The sequence below is a fragment of the Brassica rapa genome, chromosome A07 (genome assembly GCF_000309985.2).
Source record: "Brassica rapa cultivar Chiifu-401-42 chromosome A07, CAAS_Brap_v3.01, whole genome shotgun sequence".
NCBI lineage: Eukaryota > Viridiplantae > Streptophyta > Magnoliopsida > Brassicales > Brassicaceae > Brassica > Brassica rapa.
Genome location: NC_024801.2, coordinates 9,074,420 through 9,097,190, shown reverse-complemented (window position 1 = coordinate 9,097,190; position 22,771 = coordinate 9,074,420). Strand labels below are relative to the sequence as shown.

General features: G+C 30.3%; 2 protein-coding genes across 2 annotated transcripts; both read right to left on the bottom strand.

Moving 5' to 3' along the window:
• Nucleotides 1–528: 528 nt before the first annotated feature.
• Nucleotides 529–2,831, bottom strand: LOC103828686 (APO protein 1, chloroplastic). Its single transcript, XM_009104310.3, has 5 exons — nucleotides 2,497–2,831; nucleotides 2,268–2,357; nucleotides 2,107–2,183; nucleotides 1,667–2,028; nucleotides 529–1,582 (listed from the first exon to the last, which is right to left on the bottom strand). The coding sequence occupies exons 2-5, from the start codon at nucleotides 2,293–2,295 to the stop codon at nucleotides 751–753; spliced, it is 1,299 nt and encodes a 432-aa protein (XP_009102558.1). The 5' UTR covers nucleotides 2,296–2,357; nucleotides 2,497–2,831; the 3' UTR covers nucleotides 529–750.
• Nucleotides 2,832–10,492: 7,661 nt separating this feature from the next.
• On the bottom strand, nucleotides 10,493–20,272 carry LOC103828685 (9-cis-epoxycarotenoid dioxygenase NCED6, chloroplastic). The gene has a single exon (XM_033274468.1). It carries the CDS (start codon nucleotides 19,880–19,882, stop codon nucleotides 18,068–18,070), a length of 1,815 nt encoding a protein of 604 aa, XP_033130359.1. The 5' UTR covers nucleotides 19,883–20,272; the 3' UTR covers nucleotides 10,493–18,067.
• Nucleotides 20,273–22,771: the final 2,499 nt, after the last annotated feature.

Sequence of the window (22,771 nt, the reverse complement as noted above, 5' to 3'; positions counted from 1 at the left end):
TCGAAAAATATTTAAATATTCAGCATATAGAGGTATAGTATTACAACAATAAATTATGTTTATTTTATTTATACTATATATAAATCCAATGGATCATCTATTGTTTAAATTTAATTATTGATAGCCCAATAAAAATTTCTTGTAGGCCCAAAATTTAAATGATAAAATTAGATATTAAATGTAACATGACTTTCTAGGAATAGGTCCATTAAGTCCATTTTTAAAAAAAATCACACATGAATCAAAGTTGTGACTTCTCTTTTAATATATAAGATTACTCCTATATTAAAAAAAATGTTATAAATGTTATAAGTTTTATGCAATTTTATATTTATTATATATTTAACAATTTTAATTTATATTTTTATAATTAGTTGATTTATATTAAATAATATTTTAGAAAAAATAAACATTTCAATATTTATGTGTGTTTTAACTTTTAACTAAAAGTGATATGTAAACATTGGTAAAATAAAGGGAAGCCCTAGACAATTATCAAACTAGGTTGAATGGCGGATCCATATCCTGTAGACTTTCCCAACGAATCATCATCATATTTGTAATTTATAATATGTAACTTATAAATTTTAGCGTAAATTACATTGAAATAAAATCATTTTTGTACATAGGTAGACGTGTCAAACACCACTGTTGAAAGATTCTAGCTTTGTGAGCCCATTCCATCATCAGCCATGTTTTGAAGCTTCTTTACCCTAACAATTGTGTTCTACTATGAACATGTCAAAGGACCTACGCGACCATGTCGGCTTCCTGTGAATCAGGAACGATGATGTCAAGCCTCATCATGGCCTTGTAGCATTGAGGAACCCGAGCTCCGCTGTGCATACAAACCTCAACCAAAGCAGGGGCTTTACCATAAAACCTCTTGAGATTTCCGGTAAGCGGAGTTCCCTTAAGGTCTCTCACATGCCATACATAGTTAGGAGGAAGGACCTCCTCCACAAGAGCATCTTGCCATCCGTGTTTCCCGTCTCTCCATTGGTGTTTGAACTCTCCACACAGCTTCACACTATGTCCCCATGGTCCTACATGCACTTCAGAGCAGTATCCGCATGCTTTCACCGTGTACTCCCTCATCAGTTTGGTCACACCCCATCTCACTTTCTCGTAAGCATCCATTGTTTCCTGTGCTATCTTAGATACCTTCTCTGGTGTGGGAGGTGGATGCCTCTCGCAAGCACCAAGTGTGTCGAGATCAGCTAGTGGAGATGTCGAGCTGCAAGGCTTATCAGGCTCTTTTACATATCCACCTCGATCGATCACTCTCTTTCCCATCATTCGAACTGGTTGTGTTCTTCTGCGAGAAGGATACTCTGGAATCTCAACACCAGCCTGGACGCATAGCTCAACAACCGCTGGGATTCTTTCGTAGTCAAACCGGGATTCGTGCTTTATACGCCGCCCGAAAGGGTCATACATGTGGTACGACTCAACAGGAACCAGAACATCATTGATGGTGCCTTTGACCCACAAATGAGAACCATGTCGCTGTGAACTTGTTGGACCACTGCAATCCCTAATATTGTGACCAGCACTAGCCACATGAACCGCCGCACATTCACTGCAACAATACGAAAACAAAGTAAGTGGAAACTTGCAAAAGCAAAAGATTTTGGGTCAAAAACTGAGAGAGAGCTGATATTACCTGCAAGCAAAGACGGGAACAACATGGAGAAGCTGCGCTAAACCCTTGATGAGCAACTTCCAGTTATCTATGACTTCATAGGCGACAGGAACAAGAGTGGGGACAAGCAAGCCGTTCTTGGGAGGGTCCAAGTGCTTCTCTATCCCCATCTGTGCAAGTTTCTTGTCTTTCTTAGCTGCTTCCTGAATTTGCTTAAAAGGAATAGGATAAGGTTTTTTCTTGTTCTTTGGTAAAACAGGAGGAAGATCCACGTTCTGTGTAGACACATGCCGTTTCTTGAAATTCGGGTGCTGTTTAGGCTTCTTCTGATTGAAACAAACGAACCTCATTGAACACTCTTTTTTAAGAATCGGACGAGGAATCTGCATATATAAGAAGATCCATAATTTTAAGTAGGTGAAAAGCCAACCTCAGCAAGATGAGATGAAAATGTAAAAAACCTGAAAGGCAAGTGCATAAGAGCCTCTAGCAGAAAAATCAATCGGGTTGGAAGCAATGGAGTGAGGATAAACAACACCTATAGGTGAGGATCAGCCAGAATGAGAGACTGTGTACAATTATGGATGATCAGATAAGATAAGACATAAACAAAGCAGCTTACCTCTACCGGGAGGCGAAACCAGAAGCATGGTGGCTTGACGTGAGAACCCAAATCAGAAACTAAGCCAAAAACGATAACTTTGGCCGAGCCCTGTAAGATTTAAGGAAAATGTGAAAGGAAGTAAATGAAAACAAGTACATTGGTTTAGTCATTTCGTCGAACATGTGGTGTGTGTATGCAAAGTAAGACAAGAGATCAGACAAAGAGGAAACATAAAAAAATATAAAACCTTAAACTCCGAAGAGAATGATGAGCTCAGAAGGAGAAGATAAATTGGATTAAACAGACGATGTTCGTTCGGCAGTTTTTGAGTTCCTCAAGAACAGGATACCCGAGCATGCCTCGAACGCGAGTGGAAAGATTGGTCGGAATCTGAAAATGGTTCAGAAAGGTGAAGCAGAAGCAGATTCAATCAGAGTTTTCTTAAGCTGTCAATTTCTTGGGATAAATCGATGAATCCAGAAATTTCGAAGTTCTTTAATTTATTGTTGATGGAGTAAAAACGACAACTGAAGTTGATGATTTTTTTAGCAGGACAAATAATACGACGTCGTTAGTCAGGGTGGCACAAGACCTTTTTGGACATTGGTTTTTGCAATCGCTTATATATGGACTAAAATCTGAAATGGACCAAAAGGCCAAAAACAAGTTTCACACATCCAAAAAAAATATGTATGGACCGAGTGATTGTAAACTACTATTTTACCCTTAATAAATGAATAATATGAACCATTAGATTCTATAATCTTTCTATAAATCAGAACCGTCGGATTAAGAGAAGAAAAGATGAATGTTATATTTACAAAAGTGCCATTAATGAAACTCCAACCAGAGCCATTGATCATATTTTCTATGTTCTAATCTTGGTCACACGCTCTCACAGATCTCTCATTCTCTATCATCTCCCCTTCTTTAATCTGACACATAAATAACTCAGAGCCACACGATTTTCATTATTTCATTTTCTCATTCGACTAGGTACAACTAGTATAACTCATACAACTATACATGTTAAAAAATAATATAACTAGCACAACTGGTATATAAATGTTATAATTCATGTACAATTTGCAGCTACTATAATTAACTCAACTATTAAATCATTTTTTACATATGATGATAAAATTTCATCTATTTTTTCTGAGGTTCTTCAATTATTTTTAAATTATTAAATTACATTATCAATTTTATATAAGATATCTTATACTTTTAAGGTTTGTTAATTAGATTGACCATATTATTATGAAAAATAAACATCAAAAATATATTTACAAAGTTATAATGTGAAAAAATTGGTACAACTCCTAAAACTAAACATATAAAAAATTTGGTATATTTTTTTATTATATATTAGTTTACATGATCTACCTTATACTTTTAAGGTTTATTAACTTGTTTGTCTACATAATTTATGGAAAACATACATGAAATGTATTTTAACAGTTATGAAATGTATTTACCAGACTAGTAATACTGATATAACTAGTACAACTACTCAGGTTCTGAAATTTAAATATTCCTTCGAGTATGTCATATGAAAAAAATCAATAAAGTGGCTAAATTGTAAAGTATTTATAAAGGTTCCTTATGATATTTCATGGGGTTTTTTTTTTTTTTTTGCAAATCTAACACAATCACATAAGTTTGCATAATCTACCTTATACTTTTAAGGTTTGTTAACTTCTTTGTCCACATAATTTTTGGAAAACATACATGAAATGTATTTTAACAAAATTTATGATTTCATTTTATTGGAGCACAGACATGTACACATAATGAAGTGGTACAACTGAGGTAAGTTTAAATTTTATGTCGTACAACTAGTTTTTTCGATTTCACTGTCAAAATATAACTATGTACAAACTGGTATAACTCAAAAACTAGTACAACTATGTACAAACAGGTACAACTCGAATACTGGTACAACTATGCTATTTCATTTTATATTGTGCATTACATTTTAAACGTGTATCATGTTTTAAACATTATGGTTGAATATTAAATCAAGTCGTTGTACTAATTGTACTATTCCTAAATATTTTTGTGTAGTTTAACCTGTTATCTATTTCTTTTGGTTGAAATACATTAAATCAAAGTCGATAAAATTAAGAAAAAAATTTGTTAGGTATGTAAATACAACACGTAAAACTAAATAATATTTATAAAAAATAGATATTAAAAAACTGATGGTATTGGGATTATAAATTTTATAATTTTTTAAAAACTTCATAAATTTTTGAAGATTTATTTTTTTGTAGGAAAAAATTTAAATTATAAAATAGAATTAAATTATAAACTGAGTGAAATGTACGAATTTGCAAACATAAGAATCAAAAACTATTTGAAATCAAATTTGTAGATACAACAAACATATGTATATCATATTTTATATCAGAATATGCAAGTTTCACCATGTTCTTTTTGTGTATGTGATTACAATTGCTCTATTTCTTGTAATATTTTCATGTCATATCAAGAAAATGAACTTTGAGGCGAGAAACCTACTAACCAACACTAGAAAAAAACAAATCAAGTGTTGCCACAATTAAACTAGTAATAGTACTACTGTAGTTAAACCGGTTAAACTATTATTGTTGTAGTCCAAATACCAAATATTAATGTTTATGTATTTTTTTCAAATTCGTGATGGCTTATGCATTATCTTTTGGACTATACTCTTCCAGATCTTAAACTGGAATCTTTTCTCGCTCGGCAGTTGTCTTATTTGGCTTCGGGAGCAAAAACGTGAAGATAATTTTCTTCCATATATAATACAACTAGTACAAATGGTAAAATAAATCATTATCAAAACAAATATTATATAAACAAACTATTAACATATTTTGACACATCCATGAAGATTAAACCAATATTTTCATTGGTGATACATCATCCCTTTCTAAAATATCATTCATACGTTGAAAACAAAAATTAAATATAATCATATTAATTGTAAAATTGTAGTAAATATACATGGTACAACTAGTTTTTTCGATTTCAATGCCAAAGTACAACTATGTACAAACTGGTACAACAATGTACAAACCAATACAATTCAATTACTAGCACAACTATGTTATTTCATCTTGTATTGTGCATCATGTTTTAAACGTGTATCATATTTTAAACATTATGGTTGAACTACATGTGAAGATAATTTGTTTTCGTAAATAGTATACTAGTACAACTGGTACAATTGGTAAACAATAACTATCCAAATAAATATTATAAAATAACTTTAAACATATTTCGACAAATCCATATAGTGGAAGATTATACCAACTTTTTCATTGGTTCTACATCATCCTCTTCTATAACATCATTCGCATGCTGAAAACAAAAAGCAAATATACCATATTAATTGTAAAGTTATACTAGTTATACACGTTCTAATTATATTAGTCATACTAGCTAAATTTGTTGTAGTTGTATTAGTTATTCACGTTCTAGTTGTACCAGTTATACTAGTTTCAGTTGTACTAGTTGTACTAGTAATACTCTGTGTTTTTCATTGTTGGAAATTTTGTACATTGAACACGAGATTCAATTTTATATAAGAGAAAATGGATTGAGAAAGATGGAGAATTGATCGATTTGGGATAAGAATGAAATTTCATAAGGTTTGAAGAATTTTTCAATTTTGATTTGGATAATGAGATGAAGCAATTTTGATATGAAATAAAAAAAAATTAAAATATGGGTTCTTAACATTATGAATCAGGATTGATTATGGAATAGATGAAATTGAGTAACACAAGAGGAATCAGGTGGATGTTACATGATTTTAGTTTGATTTTGAAAAAATAGTAATGAAAGATGAAGGTGAAAATCGTGAGAGGGAGGATGTTTGAGAAACAGAGATTTGGGGATTTAGGGATCTGAATTGAGTAGGATCGGGTTAGTGGGTTAGGATAGTGTGTGGTTGGGTTAGTAAATAAGTAGAACTTTCTAGGCTTCATGGTCTTTTCCTCCTATTTTTGATTTAATTTTAATTCTTTTTTAAAATAAAAAGGCAAGAGGTCCATATGAGATTATTTTGACCCCTTGTGGTCCATTACAGCATTTGTCTCCTTATATATTAATCAAGAAGCATTACTCACGTATTATCGCAAAAATAATTTTTAGAATCTTTAGAAAAATATATTGATCACTAAATATATAATAAATTTTTATTAAACTAACCATAAATTCATTATTATTTTCCTAAATAAAAGTTACGAAATTACCTATTATGGCTAAAGTATATATGATAATTAATGATTTTAACTAGTACAGATTTGATAAAAATTAATTTATTATCCATCATATTTTTTTTATTTTAAACTATTAAAATAAATTAAACAACCATATTAGCTATATAATAAAAATTTAAATTTTTTGTATATGTAATATTTTGAATTTTTTTTAAAATACTATAAATTACTAAAACGGTTAAAAAGCTTACATTCAACTTTTATGATCCATTGTTTAAAATTTTTGTTATGACAAGATGTAAGTGATTACAAAATTATATAAGTAAAAAGTCTCATATAATAATTATTAAGATTAAAAAAAAATATATATATATAGAGTTTTTAATTCAAATATATAATATATAAAATAAATAAATATTTTAATTTTGAAATTTATTTGAACAATTGTTTTGATTAAATATTTTAACAAACATTGACAACTTAATTTTTAAGAAAATTATAAATTACTAAAACTATTAATCTCACAATGAAAATTTTACTTTCAATAATTTAAAATTTTTGCTTTAAAAATACAAATGATCAAAAAAATCATATGAATAGAAAGCATCATTTAATAGACATTAATACTAAAAATGTACTATATATGTTAATATAATTTAAATTTAATTATATATTTTATGAAGTAGAAAAAAATATTTTTTGGATTAATAAAATTTATTTATATGTTTGCACCCATTCAATTATATATGTAACTAAAACTTGACCCGCGCATCCGCGCAGATTTTTGTTTTAAAATTTATTTTTATAAGTGATAATTTTATTTTAAAATTTATCCATTTAAATAATTTTTAATATGAAATTTCTAAACACAATAATTTTATAGTTTATATTGTGATATAATCCATATTTTTAGAATATGATCCATGTATCCGCACACATATAATTTTAATTTTTTGGAATCGTGCAACCGCACAGGTATTTATTTTTACTTTTTATAACTAAATTATTTTTTCTACATGTATTATATAATTGTTTTAAAATGGCATTTTAAATCATAATATTTTATTTATTACAATAAATAATTATATTTGTTTTTTCTGCCATCAATTACATCATATATATTTCTTATCATATTTATTTTATCATATTTATAAATAATTGAATTTTTATTTATATTTAAATATACCACGAATAATATATTAACAGATTAATTTGTATTTGATTTATATGTTGTAAAATTGATTAGTTTATGGTTTTTTATTTTTATTTATTAAATAATGAGAAAATATAACTACAGATGTTTAAAACAATATTATGCTATAAATGAAATAAATGAATAAACTAGTTCCCAATATTATTGAAATTATTAAAAATGATATTTCAGAAATTACAGATAGTCTCTGATTTTATTTACATATTTTCGTATATGTTTATTAGATTAGTTACAAAAGTTTATAATATAAGTCTGAAATTGAAAATATATATTTATATTTTCATTTAGGAAAGAATGTAAAAATGGAAGCTTTTAAGGTGTAAGCTTAATTAAACTAAATAGTATCATTTATTTCTAAGCTAGATTATACGAAGTAGTTAGGACTAGAAAATGAATGAATTCAATTTTTGAACAATTGATCATTTTTAATCACAATGTAAAAAAATATCTACACGACTTGTTTGATATATTAATGTTCAAATCATTTTAGAAAATTATTTACTTCTTGGAAAAGACAAACATTAATTAAAGATAAATTTATTTAATTTTCAGTGATATTAGATTGTAAATATTGTGTAAGTTTAAGGGTTAATCTTAATTTGTACTTCTTTTTAATAGATTAGATTTTATTTATATTAAAATATACTACTAATAATATATTAACTGATTACTTTGTATTTAAATTGTAAATATTGTGCAAGTTTAAGGATTAGTTTAAATACAAAGTAATCAGTTAATATATTATTAGTAGTATATTTTAATATAAATATTATTAGTAGTATATTTTAATATAAATATCATTTTAGAAAATTATTTACTTCTTGGAAAAGACAAACATTAATTAAAGATAAATTTATTTAATTTTCAGTGATATTAGATTGTAAATATTGTGTAAGTTTAAGGGTTAATCTTAATTTGTACTTCTTTTTAATAGATTAGATTTTATTTATATTAAAATATACTACTAATAATATATTAACTGATTACTTTGTATTTATATGTTGTAAAATTGATAATTTTGTGGTTTTTATATTTATTTATTAAATAATAAGAAATATACCTATAGATGTTAAAAAAAATATTATGTTATAAATGAATAAACTAATTCTCAATATTATTGAAATCATTAAATTGTAAATATTGTGCAAGTTTAAGGATTAGTTTTGATTTATACTTTTCTTTTAATAGATGAGATAATTACTGTTCTTTTAATTATTCAATATATATTTATTATTTCATAATATGTAAAACACATACTAATACATAAAATAATTTATGTATATAATACGTTTAATAGTTAAATCTTAAAATATGTTTAGAGACTTCACTATTTCCAAGATACGAGCTTTTTAGTGAGACTTTTAATATTAGAAAAATTAGGATGCCTACCAACCATCTATCTGCTATTTAGCACACTGCCAAGAGCCCACATTTCAGACACTGTTGATAATTATGGAGGACACTGATACCCCTATACTTCATATTCGGTGTGTATAGGCAAAATATATTCCAAAGATACGATAGGATTTGTAACAGGATTTGTCAGACCAAAATTACAACCCTTCTCTTGTTTAAGATTTTAAAAATCAAAATTTTCAGTTTTTTTCTTTATTCCGTCATATCCTAACCAATCCAAAAAGTCTCCCAACCTCTCTCCTCTCAAAAACATCTCCAATCCATCAAACAAACCCTAGATTCTCTATCTTAAGACACTAAATAGAACAAGACAAACGCCAAGTAGATACCATCAGATCCTCCCCTTTGGCAAACTTATTGAGATACCTGAAAAGCTCTCTTTCTCAAAACGATTTGGTCGATTCATTATTTCCAAGCAGTTAAAGGTCGTGAAGAAACATGAGGCGTGGTTCTTTTTTGCCGGAAAACTAGTAAGATTTTCACTTTGAGAATTCGCATACCTGACTGGCTTGAACTGTATGAAGTTACCTAATCGATCCAGGTAGCGCCTTGGAATTTTTTTCTCCAAGTCGGAAGATGCCGATGAAGATGACGACACACCAAAGAATTCATCTGCGAAACTAAGCATGATCTCTGGTCATGCAAAAGAGATTGAAATCGAGGCTAAGGTAAATAGTTTCAGAATTTTATACACTAAATCCGTTATCAAAGATATTACCTTGATAACGTTTTGAGTAACTGCTATTTTTAACTCTAACAATACATTAGATGCGTTATATGAGGCCACTGAAGATCCACAATTGTTTTGTCTGACGAGGATGAAAGACGTTAAGATGGAGAATGTAATATTGATGTGTGAAACGTCAATTTTGAAACCTAGCAACTGTAAAGCAAAAACCGAGGTTGTGGAAAACAATGGTGTATATCTAGAATACGTTGTGGTTGTTGTGAGGGAATATGACGAGGATGTAAGAAGTTGTTATAAGAATGTACCTTAACCTATTAACATATCTAACAACACTGTAACAATTTGATAATATTTCTACATGTATCATTGAATTTAGATTTTTGAGATTTGATATTGAATGGTTAACTTATTTAATAACAGATAACAACTTATTTATCTACTTGCTATTAATCTTGAATATGTTAATAATGCAAAATTTTATTCAAAATTAATAGCAAGTCTCTTATACAGCATAAGTTAAAACTAAGTCATTGTTAGACGTCTAACCTGTGTTTTTGCGAGCTAATACTATTTTTAGCTGCCATTTTCTTGTTTTAACCGGTAAATAACATTTTCAAGTATTTTGTGTTTTGTTTTGTTTTGTTAAAGCTAATACTATCTTTTAAAAAGACACATAATGTTTTTTAGCCGGCTATACACTACCATATAGTATAACATTTGCAATTAGTCATATGTTTTTCTAATACAATTACAAATGATATTTCTAATGTGAATGTTAAACTTCATTTAACTAACATGTAAGCAGCATATCTTATAATAAGTCATTTACCTTATTTTATATTGATATGCTACTATTATATTTCATATAACATAAATAATGTGTTAGCAATGCAAATATAAAATTAGTTGTCCATAGCCTAACTTAAAACAAGTTTTGGTGATACTGAGTCATTTAGACGTCTAACCTTTCTTCTTGCGGGCTAAAATTATATTTAGCTCGGGCTTGCCTATTTTATCCGGTTAACAACATTTTTTTAAGTATTTTGTATTTCCTTTTGTTGAAACTAATATTATGTTTAAAAAAACACATAATATTTTTTATTCTCAATAGTAATTCTATGTGTCATCTACCATTCTCTGTTTTACTATTAGACTACTTGTTATGTATATTGTTCATATGTAGATTGTTAAATGTCCCTTAGTTTGTATTCTCAAGTTGTTATCCGTGTTGGCAACTAAAGGATTGTCTATCACTTTATATGTATGGCTAAGTCAAACTGCCACCACTTTTAGGAATGATATATTTGAATCCTTTGTAACCGGCTAAATATGGTCTACGCAATCTAAGATTTAATTTATATGTCCATGATATATTGAAGTCATCCACTACTTCAACTAATAAAAAAGATAGGCTAAAACCTTTCATTTTAATAAAATGCAAATAACCATCATTTTCAAGAATAAGATATTTGAATCATCTATACCGGCTAAACTCTTCTATACACAAGCTAAGATTTAATATATACATCCATGCTATATTGTAGCCATGTAATTATCATATTATCATAGCATAACTATTTGATATATCATATTAGAAATTTTTAACTTACTCTAACTATCATCAATATACGAATTTAACATTTTCAATACGAATTAGCTAGTTGGACCTCCTCAAGCTCATCTCTAAACCTGTTTTACAAGATTAATTCAATTCATGTCATTGAACTCAATATAAGAAAACTAACTATGATCTTTGTGTTAGTTCACATTATATTACTGATAAGCAAATCAATATTTTAATATGTATGGTAAGCCAAAATGTAAATAACCATCATTTCAAGAATAATATATTTGAATCATTTATAACCGGCTAAACTCCTCTATACACAAGCTAACAATTAATATATACATCTATTATATATTGTACTCGTCTAATTATCATATTAGAAGTTTTTAACTTATTGTAACTATCATCAATATATAGTACTCAAAGAATTTAGCATTTTTAATACAAATTATTTAGAACTTCTCAAGCTCATCTCCAAACCTGTTTTGCAAGATCAGTTCATTATGTGTCACTGAAAAGAATATAAAACAGCTAACTATTATCTTTGTTTTTGTTAGTTCACATCGTGTCACTGAGTTTTTATCAAGTGGAGGATGGTGAAGTAGACCAAGTCCATATTTGATTAGCTGGCTAAACGAATAAGAACCATATACACGACTAGACAGCCATCTAATTCTGAGACGGTACCGTCTTGATTGTTGGAAAAATGACTCGGGAAAATTTTTGTATGATAGGGAATGAACTCTGGTAGAGAGAACTCATAATCTTGTTCGGGACTGTGATAATGATGATGAATGGTTGGATGCGCTCAAGTGTTTATGTAGAGGAAGAAAATAGAAAAAGAAGAAGGAAATTCATGATTTTCTTTGGTTGTTTGCAACTCATGAACTCCTAAAGAAATAAGCAGAGAAACTTATGAACTCATGAAATTGTTCAGAATTCTCGATCTTTTTAATTTTGTTTAGATTCATCAGGCAAATGTAAAAAAAAAAACAGAAGAAGAAGATGAAGAAAAAAACAACGATAATGAGAGAGAAAACAAGTATTTTTGTTTAATATAACCAAATCTATACTAAATCTTTGCCAAATATCGACAAATCTAATAAAATATTCTCAGCTAACCTATTAGTTGTACTTCCCTATAGGACACAAGTTCTATCTGAAACTTCTGAGGCTAATTTTGTCATTACATATCACCCATTATGCCAACAAAACTACAAGTTTTACTGTTCTTGGTATGTAGCTAATATCATAAGTTTTCTTTGGTTTTAAGCAAGTTATCCCTTGATATTATAAAGGAGATGTATGTGTGTAGCCCATGAAACTAATTTGAGTTCTTGTTCATTTCCATTTCGAATTGGGTTTTTCTAGTTACAACCCAATTTATGTTTCATTTATTTGCCTTCAAGTGGTGTTTTATTAAATTATATTTATTTTATAGTTAATTAGTTCAGTATACACAAATAAGTTACATATTTGAAAAAACAGAAAGTTGTATTGAAAAGTGAGAAAAGTAGATGTAAAATATCTTAGACTATGTATAATGGTTTTAAGATTCAACACCCTTCACTTCATCTTTTAACACTTTATGTCATCTTCTCTTTCTTCCATATCATCATTCAACATTCAATTTTTATCCACTACAATGTTTTTGTTGAATAAAATTCAATATTCTATTTTATTAATTAATAATTATTTTTTTCTATATCCAAATTAAATAAACCTAGTTTCTATTTATAGATAGTTTAAAATGATAAATTTTAGTATAAGAAATAAAAATCTGTTATTGAATTTATAATGAGATTAATTGGTTTTGAATAACTAAGAAAATATCAAAATATCAAAAAAGTGACATGTGTCGTCGTTGGTCCATATTTTCTTCTTATTCAACATGTTGAATCTTTTCAACACCAATTAATCAACATCATCAAATTTCATTTTTCAACACCCTCGTTGCAAGAATTCAACAGTTCAACCTTTTATTCAACTCCCCACTGTACATAGTCTTAGATAACCCTTTGTTAAACTAATTTATTCTAAATAGATAAAATATGACTATGGACTATGATTATTGATTAGCCTATGACAGCCTATTAAAATTTATCTTTTAGGTTTTAGATTTAAGGTTAGAGCTTAGGGTTTATCTTCTGAGTTTAAATTTAAGAGTTTGGATTTATGATTTACGTATCTTCTTTGGATTTAGCGTTTAAGGCTTATGGTTTATAATGTGGAGGTAAAAATTCTGTTAAACATAATATTAGTTCTCCAACATGCTATCAAATGTTGTTAGCTGGCTAAAACTTTACAGGAACAACTAATCTTAATATTAGTTATTTAATATAAATTATAGCTAACTGTAAAGGTATTTGAACTTTTTCTATACTAGTTTATGTAATTTAACGGTTAAAACCATTTGAGTTTGAAACCTTGAAACTTGATGATATGATCACACCATCAAAACTCAAAATCGGTTAAGGTTGACAAAATTATCTAAAAATCTGTTAAAATTTTGATTTATACAAAAAAACTTTCCATAAGTTGAGATATTATAAATAATCATTTCGTGTTTTTGGCAATCAACTATATGCAACATAAACACCGAAAAGCTAATTAACATCATTAACATGACTTTAACAGTTGAAATTAAAGGTAATTAAAAAGGAGCAACTCAATATATAAATAAACTTATCTAAAGAGTTGACTTATTAAAGTGGCACTCAGGGTACGCTCCTCCATCAAATAAACTTATACAGTAGATAACTTTTGGTAACTAAAGATTTGAAAAGTTTTAATTTTCCTAAAACGTTTTCATCTGATCCACTAAAAGAGTAAGTTCGGACAGGTGTACGAACGACTTGGGTGTGTCGGCGGGTTAGTCGTGCCCATTAGCACTCAACAATTTAAGAATTCGATATTTTCTTATTATTCAGATAAAAATGAAAGCTGAGTGTTCCAAAACTTTTTAAAGTAGACCTAAAACTTAGCGAATTGAGAAGTTAACGGTCACTAGCTAGTTAAACTGAAGACGTTAGTAAATGTTTTCACAAAAACAAACTATTTATTAGATATTCTACAGTTGTTACTAATTGATTTTTATTTATACATTCTATCGCATTTTTTCTTTATAAGAAATAACGATACAGTTTGGAATCTACAAAAATTCGCCAATGGTTCATCGTTATCTACAGGCTAAATCATACACCTTGGCTATATATGGCATATTAATGAAAATTCCGCTGATGGTTTCAATAAAACGTTAGTTAATAATTGTTCTTAAAATCTGAATCTGTCAAACCACAGGAAGTATATGGCAATGTTTTTGAAAACACATTAATTGGCTAAGATTAGCGTGCTCTCAAGATAATAAGAAGAACAAAATTTGTTTAGTAATTTTAAAAAATGTAAAGCAGTATTTACTTACAAGTTACAAGTGTAGCTTAGGTTATGTTGTTTATCTTTTCATCTTTTTTTGGTTTCGTTTCGGAATCTTTACTTCTTTGCATGTATGTCATAAAATGCTTTTTTGTCCACTACCTTTGAACTTTGAAATAAAAATATCCTCTTGCTTGTTCTATTTGCTAGCATGTGTCATTCTAATTAAATACAGTGTATGACTGCATGTCTATGAAACCCTTTTTGTGGTAAACATGAAACCAGGGCCGTCTCAAACTTTATACAGACCCTGTTCAAACAAAAATTCCCTTTTTAATAATTTAAAATAATTTAGATTTTTTTACTAAATATCATTATAATATAAATAAATACATCAATTTAATTATTTTATATCTAAATAACATAATTTTCTAGTTTTCAATGCAAAATCATCGATCAAATCATCAAATTTGATCATTCTTCTAGCTTTTTCAGTTTTTTTACGTTTATTATCCACAACCAGAAATTATAATCTATAAATATAATAGAATAACAAAATCTGGATAATAGTTAGACAAAAAGCTATATACTCTTTGATTAGGTTATGTACTCTTTTTTTGCTTGTCGACAGAAGTTGTAGGCTATTTTTTTCCTTTTTTGCAGTGTTTTAAAACCCGATCCGGACCCATGGTTGAACCGGTAAACCCGGTGACCCAGAAAAAATCCGGTTTGGGTTTTATGAAAAACCCAATATTTAAAAACCCGCAAAAACCCGTAAAAACCCGCAAAAACCCAATAAACCCCAGAACCCGATACCGGTTGAACCGCCGGTTAAACCAATAAATAACTTTTACTCTTTTTTTAGTTTTTAGATTATGTTTTATATTCTAAGTTTTCAATTAAAAAGTTAAGTGCTGACAAAAAAAAAGTTAGGTTTTTCCTTTTCAGTTTTATATTTGTAATTTTTAGATTTTGAAAAGATTTTTCACTATACCACCTAAAAAAATGAAGTGAACGATGATAGAGAAAACCAAAATTAATTGATGTGATTTGGTGTTAGTTTATTTCTGCTATTGACAATTTATTGCAATGATCTTTTACTTTTAGTTTATTTTGAATTTGAAGTTAATTTATTATTCAAATTATATATTTAAATATTTGTGAGTTTTATATCTTGATTTTTCTAGATGTCATAACTCTTACTTTGTTACAGAAAATTTTAAATAGTCTAAACTATTTTTTTTATATTTTGCATGTCAAATGAAAATAAAAATATAAAAACTAAAGTTAAGTATTTGTTAAATACTTTTTAAACATAGTACATACATATCGAAACTATTATTTTATGTTTTAAAAAACATTAAAAAAATATAAAACTTTTGTTTTTATATATTTATTTTCATAGTTAATATATTATTATATAATAAAATTAATTCATATATTAACCCGCGGTTCATCCGCGGTCGACCCAGTGACCCAGCGACCCGGTAAGTCGTCCGGTTCAGTGTCCGGGTAGGGTTTAAAAACATTGCTTTTTTGTGTTTGCTATTTTTTATTTAAAAACGGTGAAGAAAATATATCTTGTTCTCCCTATTTATTATCACTAATTGATAATTTTTCCTAAACATAATCAAATTAAAATACTTACTTTCTATACTACCATAAAATATTCAAACACACATCAACAACTATTTCTTACTTTCCAAATATATAATTGATATAAATACTAATTACTTCCTAATTTATTGAAATTTATATTTATTTTTTATAAATACGAAGACTAAACAAAAATATAGTTATTCTGATTTTTTTATAAATATATGATTTTAAATTTATAACTAAAACAAAAAATATTGGACCCTCTAAAATTTTGGATCCTGTTCGACCGCTCCACTTGCACGTGCTAAAAGACGGCCCTGCATGAAACCCTTAGTTTCTACAAAATAATTCTCTAAAGAACGTGTTTATTGTTAAAGGTAATCCCTTTTTTCTGGTAAACCCTAAAGGTAATCTTTCACTAAACATTTAACTACATATAATTCCTGAAAACATACTGGTCCATTATTTATTTGAAAAGGAGAGTTGGTGATTTTTTTTTGTGGGCACTGGGCACAATTCCAATGTGTAGTGTCAAGGGCACAGTCGATGTCGTTTCGGGGCTATCTCATGTTTTGTTAGAAGTTCGAACATTGGTTGATATATAAAATCATTGGACTTTTTCTTGAGTTGGTTTTTATTTTTCTATGCGCTCTTGACTTTTTACGTATTTTTATGTTTTTTAACAGATATTTTAGAATACACATAACAAGTGTTCTACAAAAAAAAAAGTGACACGTTATAGACGACAACAAATTAAAAACTCATAACAAGTTGTTGTGTGAGTATAAACTATCAAGTATCAGTGGAAAATTTCTAAAACACATGGTTGAAGTATGTTTAATATAACTTCATCTCATTATCCTAATTTCCGATAGATCTGAATCCAAATTTAAACTTATTAAGATAGAGTCCTTAGTAAATAATTTTCTAATTAATATGTCATAAAACATATAATCAAATTGTTCTAAGACTTTTCCTCCCACAACGTTTGTTTTAAGTATTATATTAACAAGTGTTAAAAAGGTATAATATTAACAATGAAATAGATTTATTGCATCAATCACTTTTATGAAATATATATTCTCTAGAATATGTGTACATGTAGCTCCTGCAAACAAACAATTTGTCTATTGTACAAAGTTTCTGGCATAGTTCCAATGATCCAATTTTGGATATATTTTGAGTGAAATCATGCGGATGGCTGAAGAACGCTTACTACATCCCAAACAAAACAATTAACCGTGGCCCATGATTAAATTATTGATACTATATATAGTCACTTGGTAAGTGAAGGTTATCAAATCATTCATCGTTCTCGTGGCCGTTCTCATTGGCTGCACACTATATAATAAATGCTCATGCAACATAAATAGTTAGCGTTTTACGAAAGTGGTCCATTTCTATCTTAGTGCTAATGGTTATCGAAACTTTCAAATATACACATTAATATGGAGATTTGTTTTTGAATCACGTGTGAAATGAAAATACATGAAAGTGATATTATACCTATATTCCAAACTTTTTGTACACGCTAGGTTAAACCGAATACGGTAAGAGACTGAACTTTCTTTTTGATAATTCAGCATGTATAAATAACTAGAGAATCTTTCTATAAACAGTAATTAAGTTAACAAAGCCAACAACGTCTCCCTTCTTAATTCTTATACACAAATGATATACTAACAAAGCAATTAAACACAAAATATTAAAAGGAGGGTTTGCAGAATTATGAAAATACTCCTACGTCAGAAATTAAACTTGTTCCTTCAACTGATTCTCGCTCACGAACGTTCCGTGGAAACCGTACGGTACTCTCTCCGGTAGTCGCACGGCCGCTACTTGCTTCATCTCCGATGCGTCAACTACCACAAACTCCGACTCATCTCTCTCTTCGTCCCTCACAAACCCCATTACATACCCTTCGTCTTCTCCTTCTCCGTCCGCTACGAAATACGGTTCGCCGCCGAACCGGCCCGGTCCGTATTTGAATTGGATAACGGTTCCGTTCTCTAAATCAACTTTTGCGATGCCACTGCATCTCGGCCAAGGATCCGCTACCGCTAAATAAACGAACCGGGTTTTTCGGCCCAGGAAATTCCGGTTTACTTGACCCGCTTCTAAATTCATCCCGGTTACAATAACCTTCCGGTTCGATTCTTTTGTCCGCAGGTTTAACCGTATTTCAGTTAATTCAATCCGAGTCGGTTCTCCAGATTCGCTGAAAATCGTATCGGGCGGGTTCATGCACGACCCAATGACGACGATAACCGGGTCACCGTCCTCGGCTATCTCTTCCCACGCGTTCCATAGATGGAAACAGAAGCAGTCGGGTACATCGACCCAATTTACACTCGACCCGGTCGGATCCTGTTTTGACAAAACCCCGAATCTGGACATCTTCTCTTTGTCGTAGATAACCGGTGACCCGCCCCGAATCATTTCGGATAATTTGAATACCATTTGCTGATCTGGGATCACGACAAAATTTTCGGTTATTGCAAAATCGTGAATCATCGTGGGTTGCTCGAGTGTGATGTCAAGGTCACGTGTCTTTTTCCCGCACGTGTCGAATTTAAGATATTTGAGATGAGGTTTCTTCAAAACGTTGTAACTCAGCGTGTGAAGATCTCCTGTGGTAGGGTCCACTTTAGGATGCGCTATTACTGGACAATCAATCTGTTCATCGAATTGGAACCGTCCGATCGTCTCGAGATCTCCATGGCCGTTGATCTTCACGTGGTAAGGGAGATCATCCTCTGACATGGCTAATAATCTTCCGTTAAAGTAAACGACGCCGGCGTTAGCTACACCCATGCCACGTGTCGCGTCCACAAGACCAATCTCAGCTCGAGCGGCGAATAAAGCGAGTCGAGCCAAACCCGAGTGACCGTGAAGCTCGCCGATGGGTTTAGGGAAAACCGACCGGCCAAGCTCGGCTTCCTGAACAAGCCGGTTTGTTTTAGTGTACCGGCAGCTGTAACTAACCCGGTTATCAGAACCGATGCTAACTGCGTGAATCATTCCGTCACCGTCAAACAAATGGTGTCCACCTAACGGCGGAAACATAGGATTAGCGCCGTTACGGATGTAGACTCCACGTAGACAAGGAGGAATATTACCGATGACTTCTAAACCGTTTTGAACCGGACATTCATTAACGGGAGCGAAATTTCCAGATAATTGAATAGATGGATCGGTCGGTTTAGGTAGCGGGTGGTTTTGTTCCATTGGTACAACGAGGGAGGACTCGATTTTGTCGAGCATGGAAGCTGCTAGCTTCTGGAGAGGGTTTAAGTGATGATGGGTCGGCTTGAGCTTAACCGGAGACGGAGGTGACGTCGCCGGTGAAGTGAGGAGAGGAGGGAAGTCTGGAGGTTTTGTTGTTTTCTTGAAAGGGTTATTAATGAGAAGTTGGGACTTAGTAATATTTGCATGCTTGATTTGTGGGCGTAAATGAAAACGTGAGGATGTTTCCGGCGGAAGAAGATTGGAGCGGAGAGAGTGTTGCATGGTGGCGAGGTCAGAGTGGAGTGAATGATATTTTGCATTGTAAACATGAAGGAGCATGGTCACGTTTTATAAGTTGTTTTTTTTCTAAAAGATTTTTTGGTTTGTTTTTGTTTTCTCAACCTACTAGCGGTTGAATTTAAAAATAAAAAAAATTTAGTAGAGTATTGACATGTGGCAAATAATTATCTCTATTATATTATTAAAAATTTACAATATAGATAACTATTGATAAAACCATACGTCTATGCATATATCATAATTACTCTAAGATATTTGTGTATTTAAATCCAAAACAAAGTTAGTGAATCTTTTCAAAGAGGTGGGAGCCTATAGGAATAAATAATGTGCTTTACAAATAAATGTATTGTCTCATGTTTAAGAAGATTTTGGGGAAACTAATCTATTAAATGAAAGAGAGTATATATAAATAACTCCCGTTCGGAACTACGTTGGTGCTAATCGGACGGCAACTCCGGACCTAACGAGTTACCAGAAAATCAAGGAATACTCGGAGATTACGCAGAACCTAATTTTAAATATAATTTAATACATATATAATATATTCAACTAATTTTAAACATGATGATACATGTTTTTAGACATAATTATATAACTTTTTATATATAATTTTAAACATCTTTTTTTTTATTCGTCGAATATTTAGATTATGGTATGTTTGGTACGAAAAAATCCTTAAATGCAGTAATTATGTGTTTGTTTTGGGTTTAATAGCTAATTGTAATTATTTAGTATTGAATAATTATGTAAAGACTGTCAATAATAAGTAAAAAATAATCAACCGTATTTCAACTTTACACAGACAAAATATAAAATAAAAATTTAGATGTCAACGCGGAAATTAGACAGTCTTACGCGGATCAACGCCGGACTACACTGATTTGGGCATATTTACCGGTCATCCGAACAGGGACTATAACTGGTATAGTATGACTTGGTAGGTGTCGAGGTCTGTGTGTTTTAACACTAACGTAAACTTCGTGTGGTGTGTTAACAAAACTTCAACGTTTATTACTAATATGGAGTGGATGGTATATCTAACTGCACGCTCAAAAGTTAAAATCAATTATTCTTATGTGCCATGGATAATGTGGAGTTGCTGTTGGAATACATTTGGGAGAGATGGTAGTGGAAGCTTGATGAATGATGCGTAAGATGACAACTGAGGAATATGCTTTCTGTTTTTTCTTTTGAAGAGAAGACGGTCCGTGAGAGTCGGTCAGGCTCCTGGTTTATTGAAGAGAATTTTGGCCCTATAACCATTAAAAAAAACTAACCATCCTTCCCTTTTCTTTCTTTCTTTTTCTTCCTATATCCCTCTAACTCATGGTTAGTTTCTTAAATTTAATTTTTTTTAGTGCCATTTCACCTTTTATTCAACTGGTTCAGCCGGAAATTTTTGGTATGAACTAATTTGACTTTTTCCAAACGTAAATAACACAATATCTTACACTATAGGAGTTTGTATTTGGGTGCAACGATGATATTAAGTACAAATCATAGCCTATTAATCTTGACCAAAGAAATTAATCTTGATCAGTAACTGCACTACATCTATCTTTTGTTTTGCAGTATTAACAAACTGCAACAATGCGGAGATTCGAATATTGTTTTGTTCTAAAAGAATATTTGCATCAAGCCACTATTCTAAATGGCTAGTGTCTTTATTGATATTTTCTTGTGTAGTTATGTCATGATCTCGTAATAAACCAGGATGAGCTCATGGAAGCACCGCCAACTCCACCACGTGGGTTGGGTTTCAAGGCAAAAAGAGAAGACTTCAAGGAAGATATATCATTCTAGTTTCAAAAATAAATAAATAAATAAATAAATATATATATATATATATATATATATATATATATCATTCTAGATAATGCTATTTTATTTTATTTGTATCTAAAACAACCACATTTCTATTTTCTTATTAGATATTATAACTAATAACATGTTTGTAATTGATTGCATATTATTGGATAAATTTATAATATATTTTTTTCAAAATATATTGGTAAAAACTGTATTTATTATATTTTGTTTTTTTCAATTTTCTTTTGAAAGATTATGGGTAGCCAGTCTCTTATATTTAGTGTTGGAAGTTGCAAATTTTTGGTTAAACATGGCTCACTAATCATTTCTAATTTCCAAAGTGTACACATTATAAGTTCATGCTTGATTAACAAATTAATCGGACGAGGACAAAATTGAAATACCTAAATAGTGGACAATGTGATGAGTTCAATCTGCATGTTATGGCTTTGAGTAGTTACCCCCAAATAATATTGTGCATATACATGTGATTCAAATCAGACTATTGGAGGAAAGAGCTAAGTAGTCCATGCATAGTTATTAATTTTGGTTAAAGAGATCATATTTATTAAAAAAGAATTACACGTCGTTTTAGTACATGGTGCCGAATCAGGCCAGTTGGAAATAGTTTCATCACTAGACCACACTCGGTGAAAGTAAAGTCCACGTTATGTAAGTGAACACAAACTGACGACAAAAAAAAAGAGAGTGAACACAAACTGCATGTGGGCTCATAGGTCGAAAATGTGAAAAACCTAACCTGGTCCACGTTTTCTGCCTTGTAAGAGTTAAAGACATACTTGTTTATGTTATATGTTAGCGCAGATCGCAGTGAACTTATTCTAACATGGATAAGAAGAGAGGTTGAATCAATTGATTAAAAGGGCCTATTTAATTGCCACAAGGATTATGCCTGATGAAGTGACCCTGTATAAATTAAAAGACGAGTTAACTTGACAGAGATCGTAAAAAGAAAAATTGAAAGCAACCAGAGGGAATACGATACCCGCATAGCAGTACCCAAATTTCTAGCATTGGCAATTGCTTAGAGATTCATCATGTATTCATTCCTGTTTACTGTTGAGATCAATGCATTAATCAAGAGAGATCCTTGACTGG

Excerpts from the sequence above, each read along its gene's own strand:
- LOC103828686 (XM_009104310.3), bottom strand. The coding sequence starts at position 2,295 with ATGCTTCTGGTTTCGCCTCCCGGTAGAG. Across the intron at positions 2,184-2,267 it reads GGTTTCGCCTCCCGGTAGAG|GTGTTGTTTATCCTCACTCC; the intron begins GTAAGCTGCTTT and ends CCTCACCTATAG. Across the intron at positions 1,583-1,666 it reads GTTCCCGTCTTTGCTTGCAG|TGAATGTGCGGCGGTTCATG; the intron begins GTAATATCAGCT and ends GTATTGTTGCAG.
- LOC103828685 (XM_033274468.1), bottom strand. The coding sequence starts at position 19,882 with ATGCTCCTTCATGTTTACAATGCAAAATATCATTCACTCCACTCTGAC.